Raw genomic sequence first — 20,914 nt, 5'->3', positions numbered from 1 at the left:
TCCAGCTTCTCTCCATGAAAGTGGCTGCTATTACCAGACCCGATATCCCTGAAATCTTTCCCACTGGTGACTCCCAGGTCACACCAACTACTCGCAATTTTGTGGACTTTCGGGTCAAGTCTACTGAATCCAGAATATTTATTATTAAACACACTAACATTTAAGCTCTACCTTTTCAGCAAACTGTTCAGAGCACATGTATTCTTTATGGTGATCACTCACCTAGCTTTGTAAGCTATTAATTGTGTCAGACTGAGGACTTTATCCCCCTCACTTCCAGACAGGCCCTGAGCAAGAATCCCTACTCCTGAGTTCCTACTCGGAGCAGTAGGATTTGCAAATATTGGGAGGAATTAAAAAATCTGAACTTGCCGGGCGGTGGTGGCGCACGCCTTTAATCCCAGCACTCGGGAGGCAGAGCCAGGCGGATCTCTGTGAGTTCGAGGCCAGCCTGGGCTACCAAGTGAGTTCCAGGAAAGGCGCAAAGCTACACAGAGAAACCCTGTCTCGAAAAACCAAAAAAAAAAAAAAAAAAAAAAAAAAAAAAATCTGAACTAATCTAAATTTCATCATTCACTTCTCTCTCTCTCTCTCTCTCTCTCTCTCTCACACACACACACACACACACACACACGTAGTGAGAACACACAAAAGAGAAAGCAAGGGAGGGGTTGAACATGACTACTCTGTTGGAAATTAGATAATAAGTTCAAGAGTCTAATGAAAATGAAGCAGTTTTTAATATACAATTCTGCATAGAGAAAAGGCAAAATCGGTTCTCTGTGTAGCCTTGTCTAATCCGGAACTCACTCCAGACAAGACTGGCCTCAAACTCCACCTGTCTTTGCCTCGAGATCTGTCTTCCTTTGCCTCCCGAGCGCTGGGATTAAAGGCAAGGCCGCTGACATCAACCACCTGACTAGGACTTTATTTTTATTTTTTTTTAAATTTCAGCTTTTTCTTTTTAAAAAATATTTATTTTTTTTATGTGAGTGCTCTGTCTGCATGTACACATGCATGCCAGAAGAGGGCATCAGATAAAATTATAGATCGTTGTGAGCCACCATGTAATTTGCTGGGTATTGAATTTAGGTCCTCTGGAAGAGCAGCCCACTACTCTTAACTGCTGAGCCACCTCACCAGGCCAAGACTGGTTTTTAAAGTGCCTCTATCAGGAGAATCTCCTGTTCAGGACTTGCCCTCTTCCCAAACTCCCCATCCTAAAGATTTAGGACATAGAGCTTTAAGCAATGAATAATTTGGGACTTAGACTGTTCCCTTTTCTGTGCTCAGTAATGCAGCAGATTGCCTGTAACTTTCCATCTCTCAGAATTCTGAGATAAAGCCTGTGCCAGCTAGCTCCTGCATAATTTTGATAAGTGCTTCTGACACTGAAAATGGACCATAATTTATTTCTTACACTGGTGAATACGGCTACTGGGAAGCAGCTAACCTCTCTATCATTTGTAATCTACCTGGCACACTTCATGTAATAAACCATCTTTTTTCAATTTGTTTTTGATCAAATAACACCTTCAATGAAGTCGTCTTTGTATATCTCTGTCTAAAATACTAGTCGCCATTAACCTCTTTAAAACTTATCTGTTCTGCATTTTCTTCCTGGGATATCTACCACCTGACATGCCGCACTTTCGTTTCACCACCTGGAAGCAATTTCCATGGGGGACAATTACCTAAGTTTCATTACCGAGGCCTACCCTCAAAAACGTACTGTGAACACTGGACCGAGTTTACCAGTGTAGGACTTGAAAGTCTACTTTTAACAGATGACATTTAAGAGAACCTAATTATGTTCTGCTCCAGAAGAAGAGAAAAATTTAAGAACCCTGTCATTTATTGAAGGTTAACCAGACCTGTCAAGTGTGAGGCTGTTGTAAAAACTGGGCATGATGGTGGACGTCCCAAGTATCTTTGGCCTAGGACGCAGTTGCACAATCCTTTAGTCTCAGCACTCTGGAGGCAGAGGCAGGTGGAGCAGCTTATCTACAGTGCGAGTTCATTGAAACAAAACCAAGCACTGTTTAAAGAAAAAAAACCAAGGAAACCGTTTCAAAATCCAAAGGGACTCCTAGAAAAACAAAAAACCGTTAAACGAATACTTGGGTCCCACCCAGACAAATATGTTGACACTGGATGGCAGATCATGTAATGGGAATCAGCTCTTAAGACCCTGATTACTGTACCTTAAGTTAGATCAACCAAAAGGCTGTCCGCCATTTTCAAGTCAGCTTTTAGGTTTGCATGCACCAGCTTCTTTCCGGACTGTGTGTGTGGCTCTGAAAAGAGCCTTTGGGGGAGAGGGTTATCTAAAGCTGCTCATTTGGCCTTGTGGTGGCTCTCGGTCTTCTTGGGCAGCAGCACCGCCTGGATGTTGGGCAGGACGCCACCCTGCGCGATGGTCACGCGGCCCAGCAGCTTGTTGAGCTCCTCGTCGTTGCGGATGGCCAGCTGCAGGTGGCGCGGGATGATGCGCGTCTTCTTGTTGTCGCGGGCCGCGTTGCCAGCCAGCTCCAGGATCTCGGCCGTCAGGTACTCCAGCACGGCCGCCAGGTAGACCGGGGCGCCGGCGCCCACCCGCTCCGAGTAGTTGCCCTTGCGGAGGAGCCGGTGCACGCGGCCCACGGGGAACTGCAGGCCGGCGCGGGACGAGCGGGTCTTGGCCTTGGCGCGAGCCTTGCCGCCCTGCTTGCCGCGTCCAGACATAATGGATTCCTTAAACAACTGAAGGTTACGGGACAAAACCAAGCCGCCCCTTTGGCTTTTATAGTCAAGCCACGGCGCGAAAAAGGAGACGCGTCATTGATTAGGAGACTGAGTTCATTTTAACCAATAGAAACGCAGCTTGGGGATTTTTTGAATTTTTATTGGATAACAACAGAGTCAGCCTTTTCTGAGTGACCACTAACAAGACACAGGGCACTTCACTCTATTTGCATACGAAGCTCTAGATAAGGAGTACGCACATCTGGTTTGCCGCGGATTTTCCGTTGGCGTTTTGTTCGTCTTGTCCATCATGCCTGATCCCGCGAAGTCCGCCCCCGCCCCGAAGAAGGGCTCCAAGAAGGCCGTGACCAAGGCCCAGAAGAAGGACGGCAAGAAGCGCAAGCGCAGCCGCAAGGAGAGCTACTCGGTGTACGTGTACAAGGTGCTGAAGCAGGTGCACCCCGACACGGGCATCTCGTCCAAGGCCATGGGCATCATGAACTCGTTCGTCAACGACATCTTCGAGCGCATCGCGGGCGAGGCGTCGCGCCTGGCGCATTACAACAAGCGCTCGACCATCACGTCCCGGGAGATCCAGACGGCCGTGCGCCTGCTGCTGCCCGGGGAGCTGGCCAAGCACGCCGTGTCCGAGGGCACCAAGGCCGTCACTAAATACACTAGCGCCAAGTAAACTTTCCAAGCGAGTGTTAACATCTACCACCAAAGGCTCTTTTAAGAGCCACCAAGTTGTCCGTATTAGAGCTGCAAACATAAGTTCTAGAGTAAGGCTCTTGAACTGTTCTACACGGAGGTCCCGATAGCAGGTGTAGTGCATAAGTACATAAGGATGATGCCAAGAACCTCCTGTCTCATTAGGGCAGCCCAGTTTTGTGTCCTGAGAAGCCACAAAGACTCAGTTAAAAGTAATGTGAACTTTGGGCGAAAGGAAGTACTAAAGAGCTTTAAGCTGTATTGTTTCCTGGCCTAATTAGTTATTTCGAAGTAGAGGCCAAGGCTGAAGATGTAGAGTGCTTGACATGCAGGAAAACCTGGGCTTAATCCCCATCACTGCATAAACCTGGCCTGGTGGGTGGGACACATCTGTAATGTTAGTGTCCTGGTAGTGGAGGTGGGATCAGCGTTTCAAGGTCACGTGATGCTGTGTTACAATTTCTGCCCGGGCTGGCCTACATGGGAGGGTCTCGTGATAAAATTGAGGCTAGTTTCCAAAGGAAAACAATTTAAAAGGGTCACTGGTGGTGTACGCCTTTAATCCCAGCATTCGGGAGGCTCAGGCAGGTAGATCTGAGTTCAAGGCCAGCCTGGACTACACAGCGAAACCCTGAGTCCGGAAAACAAAACCAAAAATGATTTAATTATGGAAATAGGTGTACACTTTTTGCCACTCGGTTTTGTAAGGTTTGAGGGTACAGCTACTGAGCGTACAGAATGAACTGATTTCTGGTCAGACTGGAAAATTTCAACATACAGAACTTGTTTTCTGTTCATCCAAGTCTTTACTAGAGATTTGCCTGTTATGTTAATGTTTTTTAAACATATCAAATGATTTTTAACACTTACTGAGTGCTTATCAACATGCCAGGTATATATGCTTGTAGTATATGAGCCCATTTAATCTTTACACAGATCTGTGAGGTAGATATTACTATGTATATTTTTTTAATGCCAGAAGCAATCTAGAAGGATATAAAGGAAATCATTTTCAATTAAAAGAGCAAAGGCAGAGGCAGTTGGAGAAGAGATCTATCCCAAGTAAGGGGTGATGGTGTTTCCCAAGCAGTACAAATTTATCTGCCCCTTCACTTTTAATGATAGCAAAGTCTTTCTAACCCTTAGGCAGATCTCAAGTAGCTGGTGGGACCGTTCAGGACAACGGCCTATTTCAGTTTCATGGAAAGGAGTGAGAAACCTAAGAGAATTACTTTTGTGTTTCTGCAATAGGCATTCTAGCTTTCCACTATACAGGATTTTTTTTTTTTTTTTTTTTTTTTTTTTTTTTTACGGCAGATTCTTGCTATGTAGCACTGACTGACCTGGGATTCATTTAGTAACAAACTCTGGGCTCCTGCCTCAGCCATTTGAGATTTTGGATTATAAACCTGTGCCACCTCATCCAGCATCAGATACAAAGGACTTCTTTTTAGAGTGATGATGAATTCCACCTTCAGGTTTATTTGATTAGTTTTGGATTAAGCGTTTAGCTTCTGAATTCTTAATGGGATGCCGCTGTTTATTCACTCTAGGTTGGTGAGGCAGTTTTTGAAAACATATCATTTGATTTTACAAAGTTTATTTGGTTCTCTGGAGCTGTGAAAAGACACTGTCTTGATGGAAAACCTGGGTGGAGTGGGGTCTTAGCTTTCATGGCCACCACTTTTCCCTTTCATTCAGATCCCATTTTGTTCCTCTGGAGAGAACAGAATAACAGCTGGAATGAATCGTTAAGATCCATGTTCTTCCATAGACAGCAAAACTGCTACACAGACAGACCTTAAATAATTCTGCATATGTATATATATATATATACTATATATAATTTTATGTATATAATATTTCCTTCCTCTTTAGCCATATATATTAGTCCCACTTAACTTTGGCTAAAATGAGATTTTAATTGTATTTTATAATCAAATTATTAAAAAGTTGAATTTCCTACACCAGCTTCCTCTAAAAGAATTCATTTTGTAAACTGGGTGGTGGTGGTGGTGCACGCCTTTAATCCCAGCATTTGGGAGACAGGGGCCGGTGGATCTCTGAGGTCCAGGCCAGCCTGGTCTACAGAGTGAGTTTCAGGACAGCCAGGGCTGCACAGAGAAACCCTGTCTCTGGAGGAAATCAATTCATTTTGTAACGAGCAGTTTATACCTTAGGACAACTGTGGCTCTGCTCCAGCTTCCTCAGGTAACATCTGGACAGGCCAGTCACCGCTTCAACCTTCATCCTGTGCAAAGTTTCATTTCAAATGCTCTAATGGTAACCGACTACAGGATGTTTGAAGCTATTTGGAATTTTATTGCTGCACACAGTTCTAAAGGACCTTTCCCTCTCTGTTCTTTTCTTAGATAATGAGGTTATAGGGTGGGTCTGGAGGTGTATTAGCTGGCATTACAACCCAATGAAATGAAAGTAGAAGACTCCAGGGTTCCACAAAGTTAGGACCCCACCCCCCAACACACACACACACTTTTTTTTTTTTTTTTTTTTTTATTGTAAATGAAGTTTCTGGTGAGATTTCCTAGAAAACTGCAAATTTCATACCTTGGATGGGAGAAAGGTCTTCAGTGAAAGTTGCTAAATTGAAATTCTTTCTGATTAAGGGTTTCACTCCAGAGTGAGGAACTCTTTTCCGTTCCCACATCCCTATAATTTTCCATTTTCCTGTCCTGCCTCAACCTCAGATAGTAATTGAACAGAGACTTTTTACTCTGTCTTTAGGAATATAATAGGAGAAAAATGAAATTTGTTCATTCTCCCAGGATTTTCTGTGAATTATTCCTATATTTTCATCTAAAAGCATAAACCCAGTGTGCTATTTTAAATTTACTGCTCAAGAGAGATGCATAGTTTTCATTTAGTTATTAAGTACCTTTTTAACAAGGTAAAAAAAGTGACATTAATTTTAATATGTTCTATATGATACACTATATAAAAATGGTTTCAGTATGTAAAACTTTAAGTAGACCTTGTTTTTAAGTGTTTGAGATCCAGTATCTATATTATACTTTTATAGTACATCAAATTTCTTTATCTGTATTTCAATTATCTTACTTTTATTGTTTGAGACAAGGTCTCACTGTGTATCTTGTGATGGCCTTGCCTTTGAGTTTACTGAGATCTGCTTGCCTCTGAGGGGTTGAAAGTGAAAGCCTGTTTGATTTGTTTTGAGTTCTTATCCAAGAATATTCACATTAGATTACATACCTACATGGTTCTAAGCATAATTAATATTAATCTGATCACTGAATCCATCGATCAACTCTAAGTGAAAAATAACTAAAGCAAAACACAATTAAGCATTCACTTCCTCGGTTACATGCCGTGTTGTTGGTGTTTAAAAAGCCACTTATGGCCCTGGAGGCTGCGAGCGGCCGGCGATCGCTCGGAGCTAACCGATGCTTGGCGGCCTCCGCGGCCCAGCGCACGAGCCGAGCGAAGACGATGGGCCAGGACAGTGCCATCGCCGCGGGCGTGTGCGGTGCCCTCTTCATCGGGGACTGCATGGAGTGACCCCAACTTCAAAACCAGGCTTCGAGAACGAAGAAACAGAAGCTTGCTGGGAAGAGAGCTGGGCTTTCCAAGTTACCTGACTTAAAAGATGCTGAAGCCGTTCAGAAATTCTTCCTTGAAGAGGACAGCTTGGTGAAGAGTTACTAGCACAAGGTGAATAGGAGAAGGGTGTGGACCACCTGACAAATGCAATCGCGGTGTGTGGACAGCCTCAGCAGCTGCTGCGAGTGTGACAGCAAACTCCTCCACCACCAGTGTTCCAGATGCTTCTGACCAAGCTTCCAACCATTAGTCAGAGAATTGTAAGTGCTCAGAGCTTGGCTGAAGATGATGTGGAATGAGCCAGATAAAACACGATAAAATCTCAGTTAAAAATGATTTCACCATTAGCTTGGAAGCTGGTCGGCTCTGGGAATAAGGGCACATGTGCTTGAATAAGGGCACATGTGCTTGTCATGAGCTGTCCTGCACTGAAGTCTACCAAGTGAGTGTGCACTTTGAGTAGATCCATCGTCTGTTCTGTTTATTTTTTCCAGTAAAAAGTATTTTGATAGAACTTTTCACTTTATAAATACTGAGTTAACCAAAATATCATGGATTTCATTTATTCTTAAGACATGCAATTCAAATGTAAATACGGTAGAGTATTACTTAGGTAAAAACTCACAGTGATGAACTTTAAAACATTGGAAGAGACTACGGAGGATAGTTGAATAATGCCCATTTTTAAAGGCTAGTACATTTTACCGTAAGTCATCAAATTGGATAGAAACTTGTGTTTGTGAAAACTGAGCATTAAAATTTTGCAGACTGTTTCTTTCTGTTTACTTTTGGACATGTGAAGTGTGCTGTTGTGCTGTTGGCAGTCCCATTCCCTCCCCGCGTTTCCTAAAAGCTTCAGTCTGTGTCAGTGGCTTAAAGTCCTCTGGGCACTAACCCCTAGTATTTCAAGCACCTGGCCTCGGAAAGCACCAGGATTAGACCTGGGTGAGCCTTGCCTGCTGTCTGCTCACTCTGCTCTTTCTAGACTGAGAGGACCAGTCTGCTCATCTCTTGGGTGGCTCTGTTCAGCGTACAGTTTTAATTGGTTCTGTTGAGTGTCTTTAGGTCCACCTCCAGCTGATGGCTGATGATTATTTCAGAACAACCAGGTATTGCACTTGTTTATATTCTGAATTTGCATGTTTACCTGACTTGGTATTTCTCAATTAAACCTCTAAGTGGAAAAAAAAAAAAAAAAAAAAAAAAAGCCAGTCATGACAGGCATAGTGACACATACCTTTAAATTCCTGTACTTGGGGCCGGGCGGTGGTGGCGCACGCCTTTAATCCCAGCACTCGGGAGGCAGAGCCAGGCGGATCTCTGTGAGTTCGAGGCCAGCCTGGGCTACAGAGTGAGTTCCAGGAAAGGCGCAAAGCTGCACAGAGAAACCCTGTCTCGAAAAACCAAAAAAAAAAAAAAAAAAAAAAAAAAATTCCTGTACTTGGGAGACAGATGCCGGTGGATCTTTGTAAGTTTGAGACCAGCCTGGTCTACAGAGTTCCAGGACAGCCAGGGCTACACAGTGAGACTCTCTCTCAAACAAAACAAAATCAAACAATAAAAAGCCATACATGCCTAGTGTTATTTGACACTCCAAGAGCAGGAGTGAATAAAAATGTCTTCTGTAGGTTACTCACAACCCTGAAAGGTTTAACACAAAACCGATTTTCAATTGGCTCAGTAATTGCCAGTTGTTCCTTTCTCCATTCTCGGACTATCACTACCAACTGTTTGATGATTTATGTTGTTAATTAAGAGATTAATATGACACATAGGTGGTGCAGTATTCAGGTCAGGCCCCTATAATCTCAACCATTTTTTTCTTTCGAGTTCAGGGTTTCTCTCGGTGTAGCCCCGGTTGTCCTATAACTCACTTTGTAAACCAGGTTGACCTTGAACTCATGACCTCCTGCCTCTGCCTGCTGGGATTAAAGGCGTGTGCCACCATGGCCTGGTGAATTTTTTGTAGTTCCAGCTACTCTGGAAGCTGATGCAAAACTTTTAGGCCCGGCTGCATAAAGGGAATGCTTGCTTAACGTGGAATGCTGCTGGTCTAAGCAGTACTGCAAAATACAGCGCCCTCTCCTGCCCCCCCCCCCAACCACAACCAAACTAAACCAGCTGAATTAAAGAACACAGTACACTAGTAATTACCACTTCAAATTGTGCACATGCCACGGGCTGTTTAATTCAACACAAATCATTACACATTTCACAGGTATCACCTTTAATTCTTTTACCTTGCAGCAACTTGGGGAACTCAAATTCCAGTTATGCACTACTTGTTAAGGGGAGACACCGGGTTGTCATGTCTGCCTTAACGCATTGTCATTCTGATCGCTACTTTCGAAGTCTGCCTCAGGGGAAATAACCTGTTTTCAAATCGAGGCCTGTAGCTGAGTGCGCACTTAAATGCCGATTATGAAACTCCTCGGACTTCCAAACGCAGCCCAGTGGTTGTGGGGAGGCCGCGGGGTTCCTCAAACAATCACCGCCAGTTCCTGTAGAGCTGCAGTTCCAAAAGTTACAGAACTTCGAAGAGGTAGGTACCGGCCAAGGAAAGAGCCTCGTAACACTGGAAACCGGTTCAGCTCCTTTGTAGAAGGTGTGGTGGCCCTGAAAAGGGCCTTTTACGACACTGGAGGAAAATGCAGCCATGGCTTAACCACCGAAGCCGTAGAGCGTGCGGCCCTGGCGCTTGAGCGCGTAGACCACGTCCATGGCGGTGACGGTCTTGCGCTTGGCGTGCTCCGTGTAGGTGACGGCGTCGCGGATCACGTTCTCCAGGAACACCTTCAGCACCCCGCGGGTCTCCTCGTAGATGAGGCCGGAGATGCGCTTGACGCCGCCACGCCGGGCCAGGCGGCGGATGGCGGGCTTGGTGATGCCCTGGATGTTGTCGCGCAGGACCTTGCGGTGGCGCTTGGCGCCGCCCTTGCCCAGGCCCTTCCCGCCTTTGCCGCGGCCAGACATAATGGTAGATAACAGTACAGCTGCCGAAAAGCAAACTGATGGCTTCCCGGGAAAGCAGTTCTGTCTTATAGGGAACTTGCGGACCGGAGTGAAAGCAGGAAGCGCCAGGCGGAAGTGCCTGCGGAAGTGGGAGGGGCTCTCAGCGGCGCAGGAATTCAGCGGCTTTCAATTCTATTTTACTTCATTTAAGAGCAAAGTCTGTGTCCCACCATTTAATGTGATTCCTGCCCCACCTTCCTTAAACAAGAAAGATAATTTAACAGTATAGGATGTACATGGAAAGGAAGGAAACAAATTCCGTCATCGCTCCCCATTTACGTTTTCCCTTTTAGCACTTTATAGGACGATGCTGTTTAACTTGGAATACCTTTTAATGAACCAAACAATAAACTAATGAGAAAATTATTTAATCGTGCCACGTAGCTAAAAATTCTGTAAAATGTTTTAGTATGGGAACCATTTAAACTGCTGTCATTACTGTTTTTCGCTCTCATTTTGAGACAGTTTTCTTAGTATATCTGACGTGATTCATCGTTGTGTAGACCAGGCTGGTCTCGAACTCCCGGATCTGCCTGACTGCCTCCCGAATGCTAGGGCTAAACGTTTGCAGCACAACACATGCTTTAATACAGACAGATTTTGAAATAATATAAGTACAGGAGTGAAACGAAATTGTATTTGCGGTAACAGATTATATAAATGCTGAAGGAATTCCAGCTAGAAGTTTCCAAGAAACCAGATTTTCGATTTTATAGTGTATTTAACCTGTTCCCCGCCACCCCACATCCCCCGCGAGACAGGGCGTCTCTATTTCTGGCTGTCCTGGAACTCACTCTGTAGAGCAGGCTGGCCTCGAACTCAGGTCCACCTGCCTCTGCCTCCCACAGGCGGGGATTACAAGGGTTTATGGAGTAAGTCTCCTTGTCCAGGCATACATCCCACATGGGACGTGGGGTGGCTTCACAGACCATTAGGGGGAGAGGCGGCTCCACTTGCGGACGTGGACATGGCCATGCACTCCACTCACGCCGATAGGTAAGGAAACCAAGGCCTGGCCGTAGCGAGACTTCCCAGTCTGTAGACGTAGACCACTCAAGCCAGTGGAAGGACGTGGCCTGCCGGCTTGATTCCGAGGGGACCGGGGGCGTGCGGTGCGAAATCGGCGCCCTGAGACATTTCCCACGATGTTAACCTTCGCGCACTGCCCCGGGAACTAGGGACGACCGACTGCGGCAGGCTTCACATTTAGTCCTATGATTTGTCCAGTATTACTCGGCCACGAAATAAGAGGCTACTAGATATTTTAAAAGGTTCAAAATGTGAGAAACCATGTCACTGAGCCTGGCGTGCTAAAAAGGCGGGTGGTGTTTGCTTTGGTGTTATGTCTGTTCCATTCGACCGACAAGGGTAAATGCTACGTCTTTTTGTTAGAAAATGTAGGTGGCCCTGAAAAGAGCCTTTGGTCTGCTTTTTAAGTGGCTTTGGTCAAATGCCTCATTTTCCCTTGGCCTTGTGGTGGCTCTCGGTCTTCTTGGGCAGCAGCACCGCCTGGATGTTGGGCAGGACGCCACCCTGCGCGATGGTCACGCGGCCCAGCAGCTTGTTGAGCTCCTCGTCGTTGCGGATGGCCAGCTGCAGGTGGCGCGGGATGATGCGCGTCTTCTTGTTGTCGCGGGCCGCGTTGCCAGCCAGCTCCAGGATCTCGGCCGTCAGGTACTCCAGCACGGCCGCCAGGTAGACCGGGGCGCCGGCGCCCACCCGCTCCGAGTAGTTGCCCTTGCGGAGGAGCCGGTGCACGCGGCCCACGGGGAACTGCAGGCCGGCGCGGGACGAGCGGGTCTTGGCCTTGGCGCGAGCCTTGCCGCCCTGCTTGCCGCGTCCAGACATGGTGAACACACAGTAGCAGTTACCAACTGGGTGATGAGAACCGCAAGAGCTTGGGACTTATAGTCTTCTCTGGGCGCGAAAAAGAACCCGTGCGATTGGCTGTCTTTTTCCTTTCGTTTAGGCCAATGAGAAGCGTTTGTGCCGACCTGCACACTTTGATTGGGCAGTACTCCGGATGACATCATCAAAATAGCACTCAATCAGAAGTGTTCTTTTCTCAGCCTCATTTGAATAACGCCCTTATAAAAAGGGAAGTTACGGGCCAACTCGGTGCTACAGTTCCTGTAGTTGGTGTCTCAAGATGCCCGAGCCCGCGAAGTCCGCCCCCGCCCCGAAGAAGGGCTCCAAGAAGGCCGTGACCAAGGCCCAGAAGAAGGACGGCAAGAAGCGCAAGCGCAGCCGCAAGGAGAGCTACTCGGTGTACGTGTACAAGGTGCTGAAGCAGGTGCACCCCGACACGGGCATCTCGTCCAAGGCCATGGGCATCATGAACTCGTTCGTCAACGACATCTTCGAGCGCATCGCGGGCGAGGCGTCGCGCCTGGCGCATTACAACAAGCGCTCGACCATCACGTCCCGGGAGATCCAGACGGCCGTGCGCCTGCTGCTGCCCGGGGAGCTGGCCAAGCACGCCGTGTCCGAGGGCACCAAGGCCGTCACCAAGTACACCAGCTCCAAGTGAGCGGCGGACCTCACCGAAACCCAAAGGCTCTTTTCAGAGCCACCCATGTTGTCATAGAGCGGTTGTAATACTTGAATTCAACTCATCTTAAGCAAAGAAGCAAAATGGCACAGTTTTATGTAAGTACATGTTTCTGATTTTTAGAATGTGTCCCTACAGTAGCTACTGTTGGCCGTTTTCAGTTTTTAATTCGACAGTAAGTATCAGCATCTGAGAGTTTGGCTGGGTGTTTGTTTTTCAGGGAGTGCATGTGAAGTTGGCCAGGTCGGGAGTTCCATGTCACGTTCGACTGCTCAGCGTCCAGCAGTAGAGCCCCAGTGTCTGATAGCTGGTTTACTCAGGATCTAGGTTCTGATCGGCTTCGGAAGCTGTACTTGTGGCTCTGCCGTCCCGAACACACAGCTTGTATTGTAAACTCCGTCTAGCTCCACTCCCCACCCGCTTCTGTCTTGTATTCACCTCAAGTGTTGAGGTATCAAGGTGCGGGGGCCTCTGGGGCAACGAAGGCTGCAGCTTCCCAGTGGCCCCATGACCTCTGCGGGAACACTAGCTCCGTCACAAGGGGCCGAACTTCGACTTCTGACCTTTTCAATCTTCGCCAATGGCCTCTCCGTGCCAACCCTTAGCAGTTCTTTGGGACTTCTTTATGCCTTCAAAACTAGCATGGCATGGGTTGGCGGGGGTTGGGGGTGGGGCTTACACGTTACTCAGTTCTAAGTTCAGCTTGAGATTCGCCTTTCCCCCCACCCTCCCCACCCCCACCTCCACCTCCACTGGAACACAGCTTTTGTGTGCTAACCCTGAGGACATACTTCCCACTATAAAACCCCCTCACCCAGGGTGGGTAGCAGAGGTGGAAGGGTATGGGTTCCTCCAAGAGGGGAAAGCTCAGTCGCTCGTCTCCCTGATTTGGACACACCATTGCCCAATACTGGAGCCTATACAGAGGCAATAAGAATGGTGTGCGTTAAAAAGAATGCGGTACCAGAAGCTTCCGTTCTGGGATCCTATGAAAAGGGCAGGCCTTACTGTAAAACTAAGGAACAGAAATGCGATAATCAGACAGTTAAATGCTTATTATAAGACATCTTGCAAAGCTTGCATTTTAGAAAACATCAAATGATTCTGTTTCAGACTGTCTAACACATTGCAACTGCATGAGCAGCCAGCCTAGACCTGGACTGTAAAAATAGATCTGTGCTTTGCAGACCCTGAGAAAACTTGTAACTTCCCGATGTGACAGACACTGTCCCAAGATGTTGTTTCAGGTAAGACTGTTACGTTTTTTTTTGTTTTTGTTTTTTTTTTTAACTCTGAACATTTAATGAAGAAGTTAAAAAAAAAGCGTGTGTGTGGGTGTGGGGGGGGAGTTCAGGTCTCTGATGCTTGCTAAATGACTATATGCTATATTGCTATATAAATAGTCTCTGGTTGAGAGAGAGAGAACGAGCAGCTGAACCCTCACACGTGCATTTGCCTCTTTCTTCCTCAGCCGTGCATTTGCCTCTTTCTTCCTCAGCCGACTCTTTGGAACCTGAACCCACTGAAGCTGCACTTCTGCAGAGAGAACTGGAAGGAACTGTTGGCCCTAGGGAGGAGCTGGCAGAGCCGGGGTTATTCCCTCTTGAAGATCTGTTGAGAGGATCTGTCTCCATCTTGTGGCCACTTAAGGTAATGTAGCTGGGGTTTTTAGCTAGGGTCTAATAGCATACATAAAAGAGCCCAGTCAGTCCTGTTCCCAGCAGTCTCCAATGTCCCATTTCCCTTATCTATTTGGGGAGGGAAGATTTAAGTCATCTAGGTTTCTCAATTTCTACAGCAAACTCTAGTCAGACTCTTCTGGACTAGGCACCAGCTTGGTTAAAAAAGATATGAAGAAACTGACATACTATCTACCAGTTCAAGACCATATATCCCCAAGATGACCCTAATGCCTTCAAGTGACCCCTTAGGAAAACTCAACCAAAGATGCGGTCCCTGAACCTGTCAACCCGTAAATTTAGGGCTCCCGTCTCCTAGGTGGATAACTTAGGGTAGGCCATTTCCCTTGCTCTAATCTTTCATCTTCACTTGGGTGTGTCCCATTACTTCTCCAGAGGTCAGACATGGAGCTCAGTCCCTTTCCTCACTCTCTGTGGTCTTTAAAATGTCTCACTGCATTAATGGATATCAGCTGTGTTTCTTTCGGATGTTCTGCAAAAAGCCATGTTTATTAGTTTTACATGTACCTATGTACAGTAGGTAAAGACAAACAGGATTCTCTTTCTCTCCTTTACGGATTCAAATGACTGAGGTTAAACCTGTTCTGCCTGTTGCTTTTCTCATTAGGTTCTTGGGACCCTTCCTATTTATGACTAGTGTGACGAAAATATGATAGTAGTTGAGTAGTACACGGGTTACCTGCATGGAGAAGGGACCCCACAGCACCGCTGCCATGTCTTCCCTGAAGATAAGCCTGATTCTTATCTTTGAGAGGAAGGGCAGCCATGTAGGGGCTTCAGTGCCCAGGATCACTGTGGGGTGGGTGGACAGATAGTTATTCTCTTTCTTGTTGGGACCTCCACTCTGTATGGAAGGATTTCTGAGTCCTGACAACAGAAAGTCATCTTCGGAGTGAGGTCTTTTTGACATGTTGTCATCTACACACCCCAACGATCCTGCGTTTTCTGTCCTGGGATCTGGCAGGCTGTTCTTTTCTCGTTCATCTGCTTACCAGCTGCACTTTCGCTCTCTCCCCACTAGAAGTTAAATACCTTGGGAGTTGGATGTGGTGGAGAGCACATTTTGAAATGGGGGATGGGCGTATTTTGAGATGGGGGTAGAGCATATTTTGATCACTTAAGTTTCCTAGGTTCTAGAGCAATGTCTAGCACTGAATATTTGGGCTGGCTAGTTTTATGTCAACTTGACACAAGCTAGAGTCATCTGAGAGGAGGGAACCTCAGTTGAGAACATGCTTCCATAAAATGGGGCTGTAGGCAAGCCTGTAGGGGATTTTCTTAATTAGTGATTGATGTGGAAGGACCAAGGCCATTTGTGGGTGGGGCCACCTTTCAGCTGAGATAAGAATGCAGGCCTAGAAAACCGGAGGAAACAAGCCAGGAAGCAGTGTTCCTCCATGGCCTCTGTTTCAGCTCCTGCCTCCAGGTTCCTGCCCTGTTTGAGTTCCTGCCCTGGCTTCCTTCAATGATGGACTATGACATGGAAGTGTAAGCCAAATAAACCCTTTCCTCCCCAACTTGCTTTGGCTCACAGTGTTTTATCATAGCAACGATAACCCTAAGGAAGACAATATATCCAGATAAGCTAATGAATTAATGATTCTTTGCTTCACTGTTGTCAAAAGGGGTCCCCCTAAAAGCTTCACTGTTGTCAAAAGGGGTCCCCCTAAAAGCTTCACTGTTGTTGTCAAAAGGGGTCCCCTAAAAGCTTCACTGTTGTCAAAAGGGGTCCCCCTAAAAGCTTCACTGTTGTCAAAAGGGGTCCCCCTAAAAGCTTCACTGTTGTCAAAGGGGTCCCCCTAGAAGCTGCTTCCATTTGAAAACATTCCTATGGCTCCTCTGGGTGCTTCTAGTTCAATGTCAAGTTTTCCCACCGGGCAAAAACAAAATAAGCTTCAATTTTGTGAAGACACAGATTTATTCATTTTTCTGAATGTTTTTCGTTATTGGTTATTGGTAATTACACCTTATTTTCTTTTTATATACCAAGGAAGGTAGTTACCACATTATAAATCTTGTGTCTCTCTGTGGCTGGGACTTAGAACTTTTATTTATTTATTTATTTAATTTATTTTTTTGGTGTTTTGAGACAGGGTTTCTCTGTGTAACAGTTCTGGCTGTCTGGGAACTTGCTTGTAGACCAGGCTAGCCTCAAACTCACAGAAATCCACCTGCCTCTGCCTCTTGAGTGCTGGGATTAAAGGTGTGTACCACCACCACCCAGCTAATTTAGAACTTAAGACAGTCAAACTTGTTTATTTATAGACAGTCTTAATGTATAGCCCTGGCTGGCCTGGAACTCACAGAGATCTTCTCATCTCTGCTTCTATATACTTCTGGGATTAAAGGCATGCTACATACACCATGCCCGGGCATTTTTATTATTTTAATTATGTGTGCATATGGCTTTATGGATGTGAATACAGATGCCTGTGGAGTCCATAAGGAGATGTCAGATATGGAATTCCAGGCTGTTTGTGGGAATTACAGTGTGGGTGCTGGGAACTGGATGTGGTCTTCTGCAGGAGCAGAAATGCTCTTACCTGCTCAGCTGTCCATCTGGCCCCAGAATTTACGACTTTTTGATTAGGAAAAACCAGCACACACACGACTTTAAGAAATCAATCATTGTTTTCTTACTCTGAGTAGTTTTCTGGATTTCAGTTTCTCCTGGAAGGGAAACACTGGCAGAGAGGTACAGGAGTGAGGTAGAAAGATCACAAGTTTTCGGCCTGCCTGGATGTGATGGCTAGTTCCAGGCAAGCCCGGGAGCTTCATGGTGCTTCTCAAAGTAACAGAAGGGCTTGCAGTTTGCTTTTTTTTTTTTTTAAACAGCATTTACTGAGCATCTATAAGGTTGAATTAGCAGTGCCACTGGTGGGAAGTGGGAGGGAGGCCCCAACAGTTTATAAGGACCTGCTCATATGGCTAACATGGCTTCCTTCACCCCTGTGATTAGACTGACCAAGAACTGGAGGACACCATTGTGGACACCACCTCATCCTTACCCAGGATGGGGTGGATAAATAGCTCTTCTATTTTTGGGTTGGGACTGCTACACTGTATGGAAGGCCTTCCAGGTCCAAACACCAGGAAAGGGCAGTTCGGCTTGTCTTTGGCCTAATCTTTTTTTGTTTTCTTTCTTTCCTTTTGATTGTCTTTCTGTCTCTAGAACTCACATTTGAGCTTCCCAGAGTCTTCCCTGTCATGCAGAGCAGGCCCCTTGTCCAGCTAACTTTCTCCTGACTTAAAGTCTGCACCTGCAGCCATATGCGCTGAGATATGCGTCTTCGAAATTCTCTCTAAAAGACATCAAAGCAGTCATTGCCACAATCTTTTCAGCAGTGTGTGTCGGGAGTGATCAAATGTCGGTTATATTGTTTTACTTAACCCAACTTAATTTTTTCACAAACACAAATCATTGTCTCCATGTATTTACTATTTTTAGTTTATTCTATGTGTGTATGCATGTGTATTCATGCAGGTGTACCTATGTATAAGTGCATGTATACGTGTGTGTGTGTGTGTGTGTGTGTGTGTGTGTGTGTGTGTGTGTGAGTCCAGAGGACAACCTCGAGTGCCGTTCCTCAGTCAGTCCTATCTTTTTTGTGAGAGGGTCTTTCATTGTTCTGGAACTTGCCAAGTAGGCTAGGCTGGCTGGCCAGTGAGCCCCAAGTCCGCCTGTCCCTCATCACTCGCCCCCCCCTTCCTTTTTTAAAAACATGTGTTCATGGATTAAACTGAGGCTCACTGAGCTATCACCCCAGTCTCGTTATCCTTATTTCAGAGGTGAAGCTGAGCCCCAAAGGAGAGAACTAGCCTCTTACTAATACCCCATCGTTTAGTGGCGCCACCCAGTGGTGGAAGAGGCGACCTGCGTACCTTCCTCCATTTCAGCATCTGCTGCTTCCGTGTCCTCATCCTCACTGTCAGCAACCGCCACGTCTCTCGGCTGTCTCTGTCCTTGTTTCTTTTTCACTCAGTCTTTCGTTCACCACGGCAGTCCTGTGAAGAACTGCTGTGTCATGTGTGACAGACAGAGGCTGGGAGGATGAAATGTCCCGCATTCAAAGCCTTTCCCCGCTACAGTGAGCCCTGTATTTTCTACCTCAGCTGTTACCATCTTAAGCCTTCCTGAGTGTCACAGGGAAACAAAGAGACTCCAGAGGTCACTTGGTCCATGTGACCCTGCTGAAGTCCTTCGGGAGATCTTCTGCTCTCCCAACCTGGATTTCAGCTTATTACTCCTCAGCACACACAATTTTTCCAGATTATTGATAGTCCTTCCCTCCCTGGACGGAAGTTTCACCCAATGAATAGATTCTCTTCCTTTGTCAGAGAAGTCGCTACTTTTGTGCCCGGGCCTCCACTCCCTGTTCTCTCCTTAGTTTCTTCCTTTGAAGCCCATTCATTCTCAGCCCTCTGCTCTGATCTGCCGGCTTCTCTCCAGGCTCCCACAGCACCTCATAGGCGAGCGTCTCTGTCTCACACATCCCCTTCCTGAGCAGTGACCTCATGTAATCTAAGCTCAGTGTTGAACTGAACATGAAAACTTCAGAATTTGTTGATTCATCCTGGGGAGACTGAAGAGAGCCAGCTCACAGATGCTGGGAGAAAATTGGCAGTTAGTGATTTTCAGTTTCCACCACTGGCAGCTTCCCCTGCTTAGGCCTTGGCAATGTCTTACACCAAGAATTAGAGATTCGAAGACACCAGGAGAGGGCCTTGGTCGTACACGATTCCCACGGCTCACTTTGCTGTCCCTCTCACTTCTGCTTCCACAGTGGCAGCCAGATGTGAAGAGATGAGCTCAGGGCAGAGATGAGTGTCATCTCTACCCACACTGGATGCTTAGGAGGTCACAGGCAAATGTGAGCACATCGTGGACTAGAGCTGGGTCAGTCCTTGCACTGTGAAAGAATGACAGTGTGGAGAATAAGATTATGTAAAGAATAAAACTGTAACAATGGCATTAATGATAAAGCATGAAAGAAATCCACTCTTGGTCTCAATCTCTGGAGGCATAGCAGCGTATTTGATTCTGAAAAGGTCCTTTACACCACGATCTCCAATAGTCTCTATGTACAAAAGAGGAATCACGAAGGACAGGGATAGAGATGGCAGTGAATTAATTGCCGATTGCCACACAGGGAATAACTGTCTGAATTCAATTCAATATTTAGTGCCTTCTGCAGGTTGATTTACAAGACGCCATCTCAGACACTTGGACGCATTAATTTTGTGTCCTAGAGTTTGGACTCGATGGGGACACACTTTCTAGTTCCACTAAGGTAGCCTCACTTGTTGACCCAGCTGCCCTTCTGAGGCACCAAAATAGGGTTAACAGTGTCAGATGTGGAAATCAGCCATTCTTTTTGGTCCTAAACTCCTTTGTCATGGCAAGTTGTCAGTGTTGAGGGAGGTGACGATGATGATGATGCATGTGACAGTGACATTCTTAGTTATCTTAAGGTGATCCTTTCTATTTGTCCTTCGGTATTTCATTCAGAACATACAAACAATATAGCGATATTAATATGCGTGCATATGAAGTGTTTAACACATTAGAAATGAGGCTAGAAAACAAATGGCAAACTGGAAAATATTTCTTTTATGTAAAATTGAAAAGGTCTTTATTAGTTTTTTGTTACAAATCTCTTCACAAACATCCCAAGGGCCTGGAGATGTATCTCAGTTGTAGAGATACATCTGGGTTTGTCCTCGGCAACAGACACCAACTAAGGTGGCACATATCAGTAATTCCAGCACTTGGGAGATAGAAGCAGGAAAACCAGAAGATCAATGTCAAATTTGACACTAATGTTTGAGGCTAGCTTTGGCTACATGAGATTCTGTGTTAAGTACAAAATACAAAAACAATTCTAGGTAGTCAGAAAAGGTTGTAGGTCCTTTTCCCCCTAGCTCGTATGTTACTAAAGTCAAAACAATAAAACACCTTGTAACTCTTGAGACAAACGGGGCTTTTCAAGTGTGGAAGACTGTTTCTCAGCCGGCTCCTCTGGATTGCAGCCCCTGTTACTAGCCCTTTGTGTGACCTCACCTCATGAGTGGGGATTAGACAGACTTAAACACTTCCAAGAAAAATACACTGGACATAATGGCCTGTGACTTCCTAATTTAGGTTATGGTGATGGTGACTTTTGTCTCTCTGGGTCTTAAGGCTTGCTCTTTTGAAACAAGGCAATACATTGTAAGCAACCTACACAGAACTCAAATGACCATCAATGGGGCTAGCCACTGTCTGGCCACAGCTGTCTAGAATGTCTAACATCCTGTCAACAACCGGTCGGTGATTACACCAAAGCCAGTCCTGTACTTCAACCTTAAGTCAGCTGATACTTCTGGTGCATCAACTGCAGCTGTGTGAAGGAAGCTCAGACACCAGCTGGGGGGAGGGAGAGTCTAGGGGGACCAGCTAGGCCACTCTTTCCTAACATTCTGGCTCTCAGAAATCCGAAGATAATAAATATTTTAAACAATGACATTCTAGCTTGATGTGCAAATATTAGTAACATAAATACAAGGAATAAATAAGTTGTAATCATGCCATGACATAATTAGGCAGAAATGTTAGTATCAACATATATACAGCAATAATAATGAACCTTACTGGATA

The 20,914-nt window shown here is 45.9% G+C and overlaps 5 protein-coding genes and 1 pseudogene across 5 annotated transcripts; 3 read left to right on the top strand and 3 right to left on the bottom strand.

Annotated features, from left to right (window-relative positions):
- Nucleotides 1-2,215: 2,215 nt before the first annotated feature.
- On the bottom strand, nucleotides 2,216-2,724 carry LOC128103551 (histone H2A type 1-H). Its single transcript, XM_052728038.1, has one exon. The coding sequence runs from the start codon at nucleotides 2,722-2,724 to the stop codon at nucleotides 2,338-2,340; it is 387 nt and encodes a 128-aa protein (XP_052583998.1). The 3' UTR covers nucleotides 2,216-2,337.
- Nucleotides 2,725-3,032: 308 nt separating this feature from the next.
- On the top strand, nucleotides 3,033-3,430 carry LOC128103544 (histone H2B type 1-H-like). The gene has a single exon (XM_052728028.1). It carries the CDS (start codon nucleotides 3,035-3,037, stop codon nucleotides 3,413-3,415), a length of 381 nt encoding a protein of 126 aa, XP_052583988.1. The 5' UTR covers nucleotides 3,033-3,034; the 3' UTR covers nucleotides 3,416-3,430.
- Nucleotides 3,431-6,810: 3,380 nt separating this feature from the next.
- Nucleotides 6,811-7,378, top strand: LOC128104514 (mitochondrial import receptor subunit TOM20 homolog; annotated as a pseudogene).
- A 1,786-nt stretch (nucleotides 7,379-9,164) lies between these two features.
- On the bottom strand, nucleotides 9,165-10,120 carry LOC128103119 (histone H4). Its single transcript, XM_052727201.1, has one exon. The coding sequence runs from the start codon at nucleotides 9,985-9,987 to the stop codon at nucleotides 9,676-9,678; it is 312 nt and encodes a 103-aa protein (XP_052583161.1). The 5' UTR covers nucleotides 9,988-10,120; the 3' UTR covers nucleotides 9,165-9,675.
- A 1,304-nt stretch (nucleotides 10,121-11,424) lies between these two features.
- On the bottom strand, nucleotides 11,425-11,874 carry LOC128103105 (histone H2A type 1-B). The gene has a single exon (XM_052727188.1). The coding sequence runs from the start codon at nucleotides 11,872-11,874 to the stop codon at nucleotides 11,482-11,484; it is 393 nt and encodes a 130-aa protein (XP_052583148.1). The 3' UTR covers nucleotides 11,425-11,481.
- Nucleotides 11,875-12,141: 267 nt separating this feature from the next.
- Nucleotides 12,142-12,587, top strand: LOC128103108 (histone H2B type 1-C/E/F/G/I). The gene has a single exon (XM_052727191.1). The coding sequence runs from the start codon at nucleotides 12,176-12,178 to the stop codon at nucleotides 12,554-12,556; it is 381 nt and encodes a 126-aa protein (XP_052583151.1). The 5' UTR covers nucleotides 12,142-12,175; the 3' UTR covers nucleotides 12,557-12,587.
- Nucleotides 12,588-20,914: the final 8,327 nt, after the last annotated feature.

The sequence above is a fragment of the Peromyscus californicus genome, unplaced genomic scaffold (assembly GCF_007827085.1).
Source record: "Peromyscus californicus insignis strain IS unplaced genomic scaffold, ASM782708v3 Scaffold_8__1_contigs__length_139910024, whole genome shotgun sequence".
Lineage (NCBI taxonomy): Eukaryota > Metazoa > Chordata > Mammalia > Rodentia > Cricetidae > Peromyscus > Peromyscus californicus.
This window is presented reverse-complemented; position numbering and strand designations above follow the sequence as displayed.

Coding starts and splice junctions, on each gene's coding strand:
- LOC128103551 (XM_052728038.1), bottom strand. CDS start 2,724: ATGTCTGGACGCGGCAAGCAGGGCGGCAAGGCTCGCGCCAAGGCCAAG.
- LOC128103544 (XM_052728028.1), top strand. CDS start 3,035: ATGCCTGATCCCGCGAAGTCCGCCCCCGCCCCGAAGAAGGGCTCCAAG.
- LOC128103119 (XM_052727201.1), bottom strand. CDS start 9,987: ATGTCTGGCCGCGGCAAAGGCGGGAAGGGCCTGGGCAAGGGCGGCGCC.
- LOC128103105 (XM_052727188.1), bottom strand. CDS start 11,874: ATGTCTGGACGCGGCAAGCAGGGCGGCAAGGCTCGCGCCAAGGCCAAG.
- LOC128103108 (XM_052727191.1), top strand. CDS start 12,176: ATGCCCGAGCCCGCGAAGTCCGCCCCCGCCCCGAAGAAGGGCTCCAAG.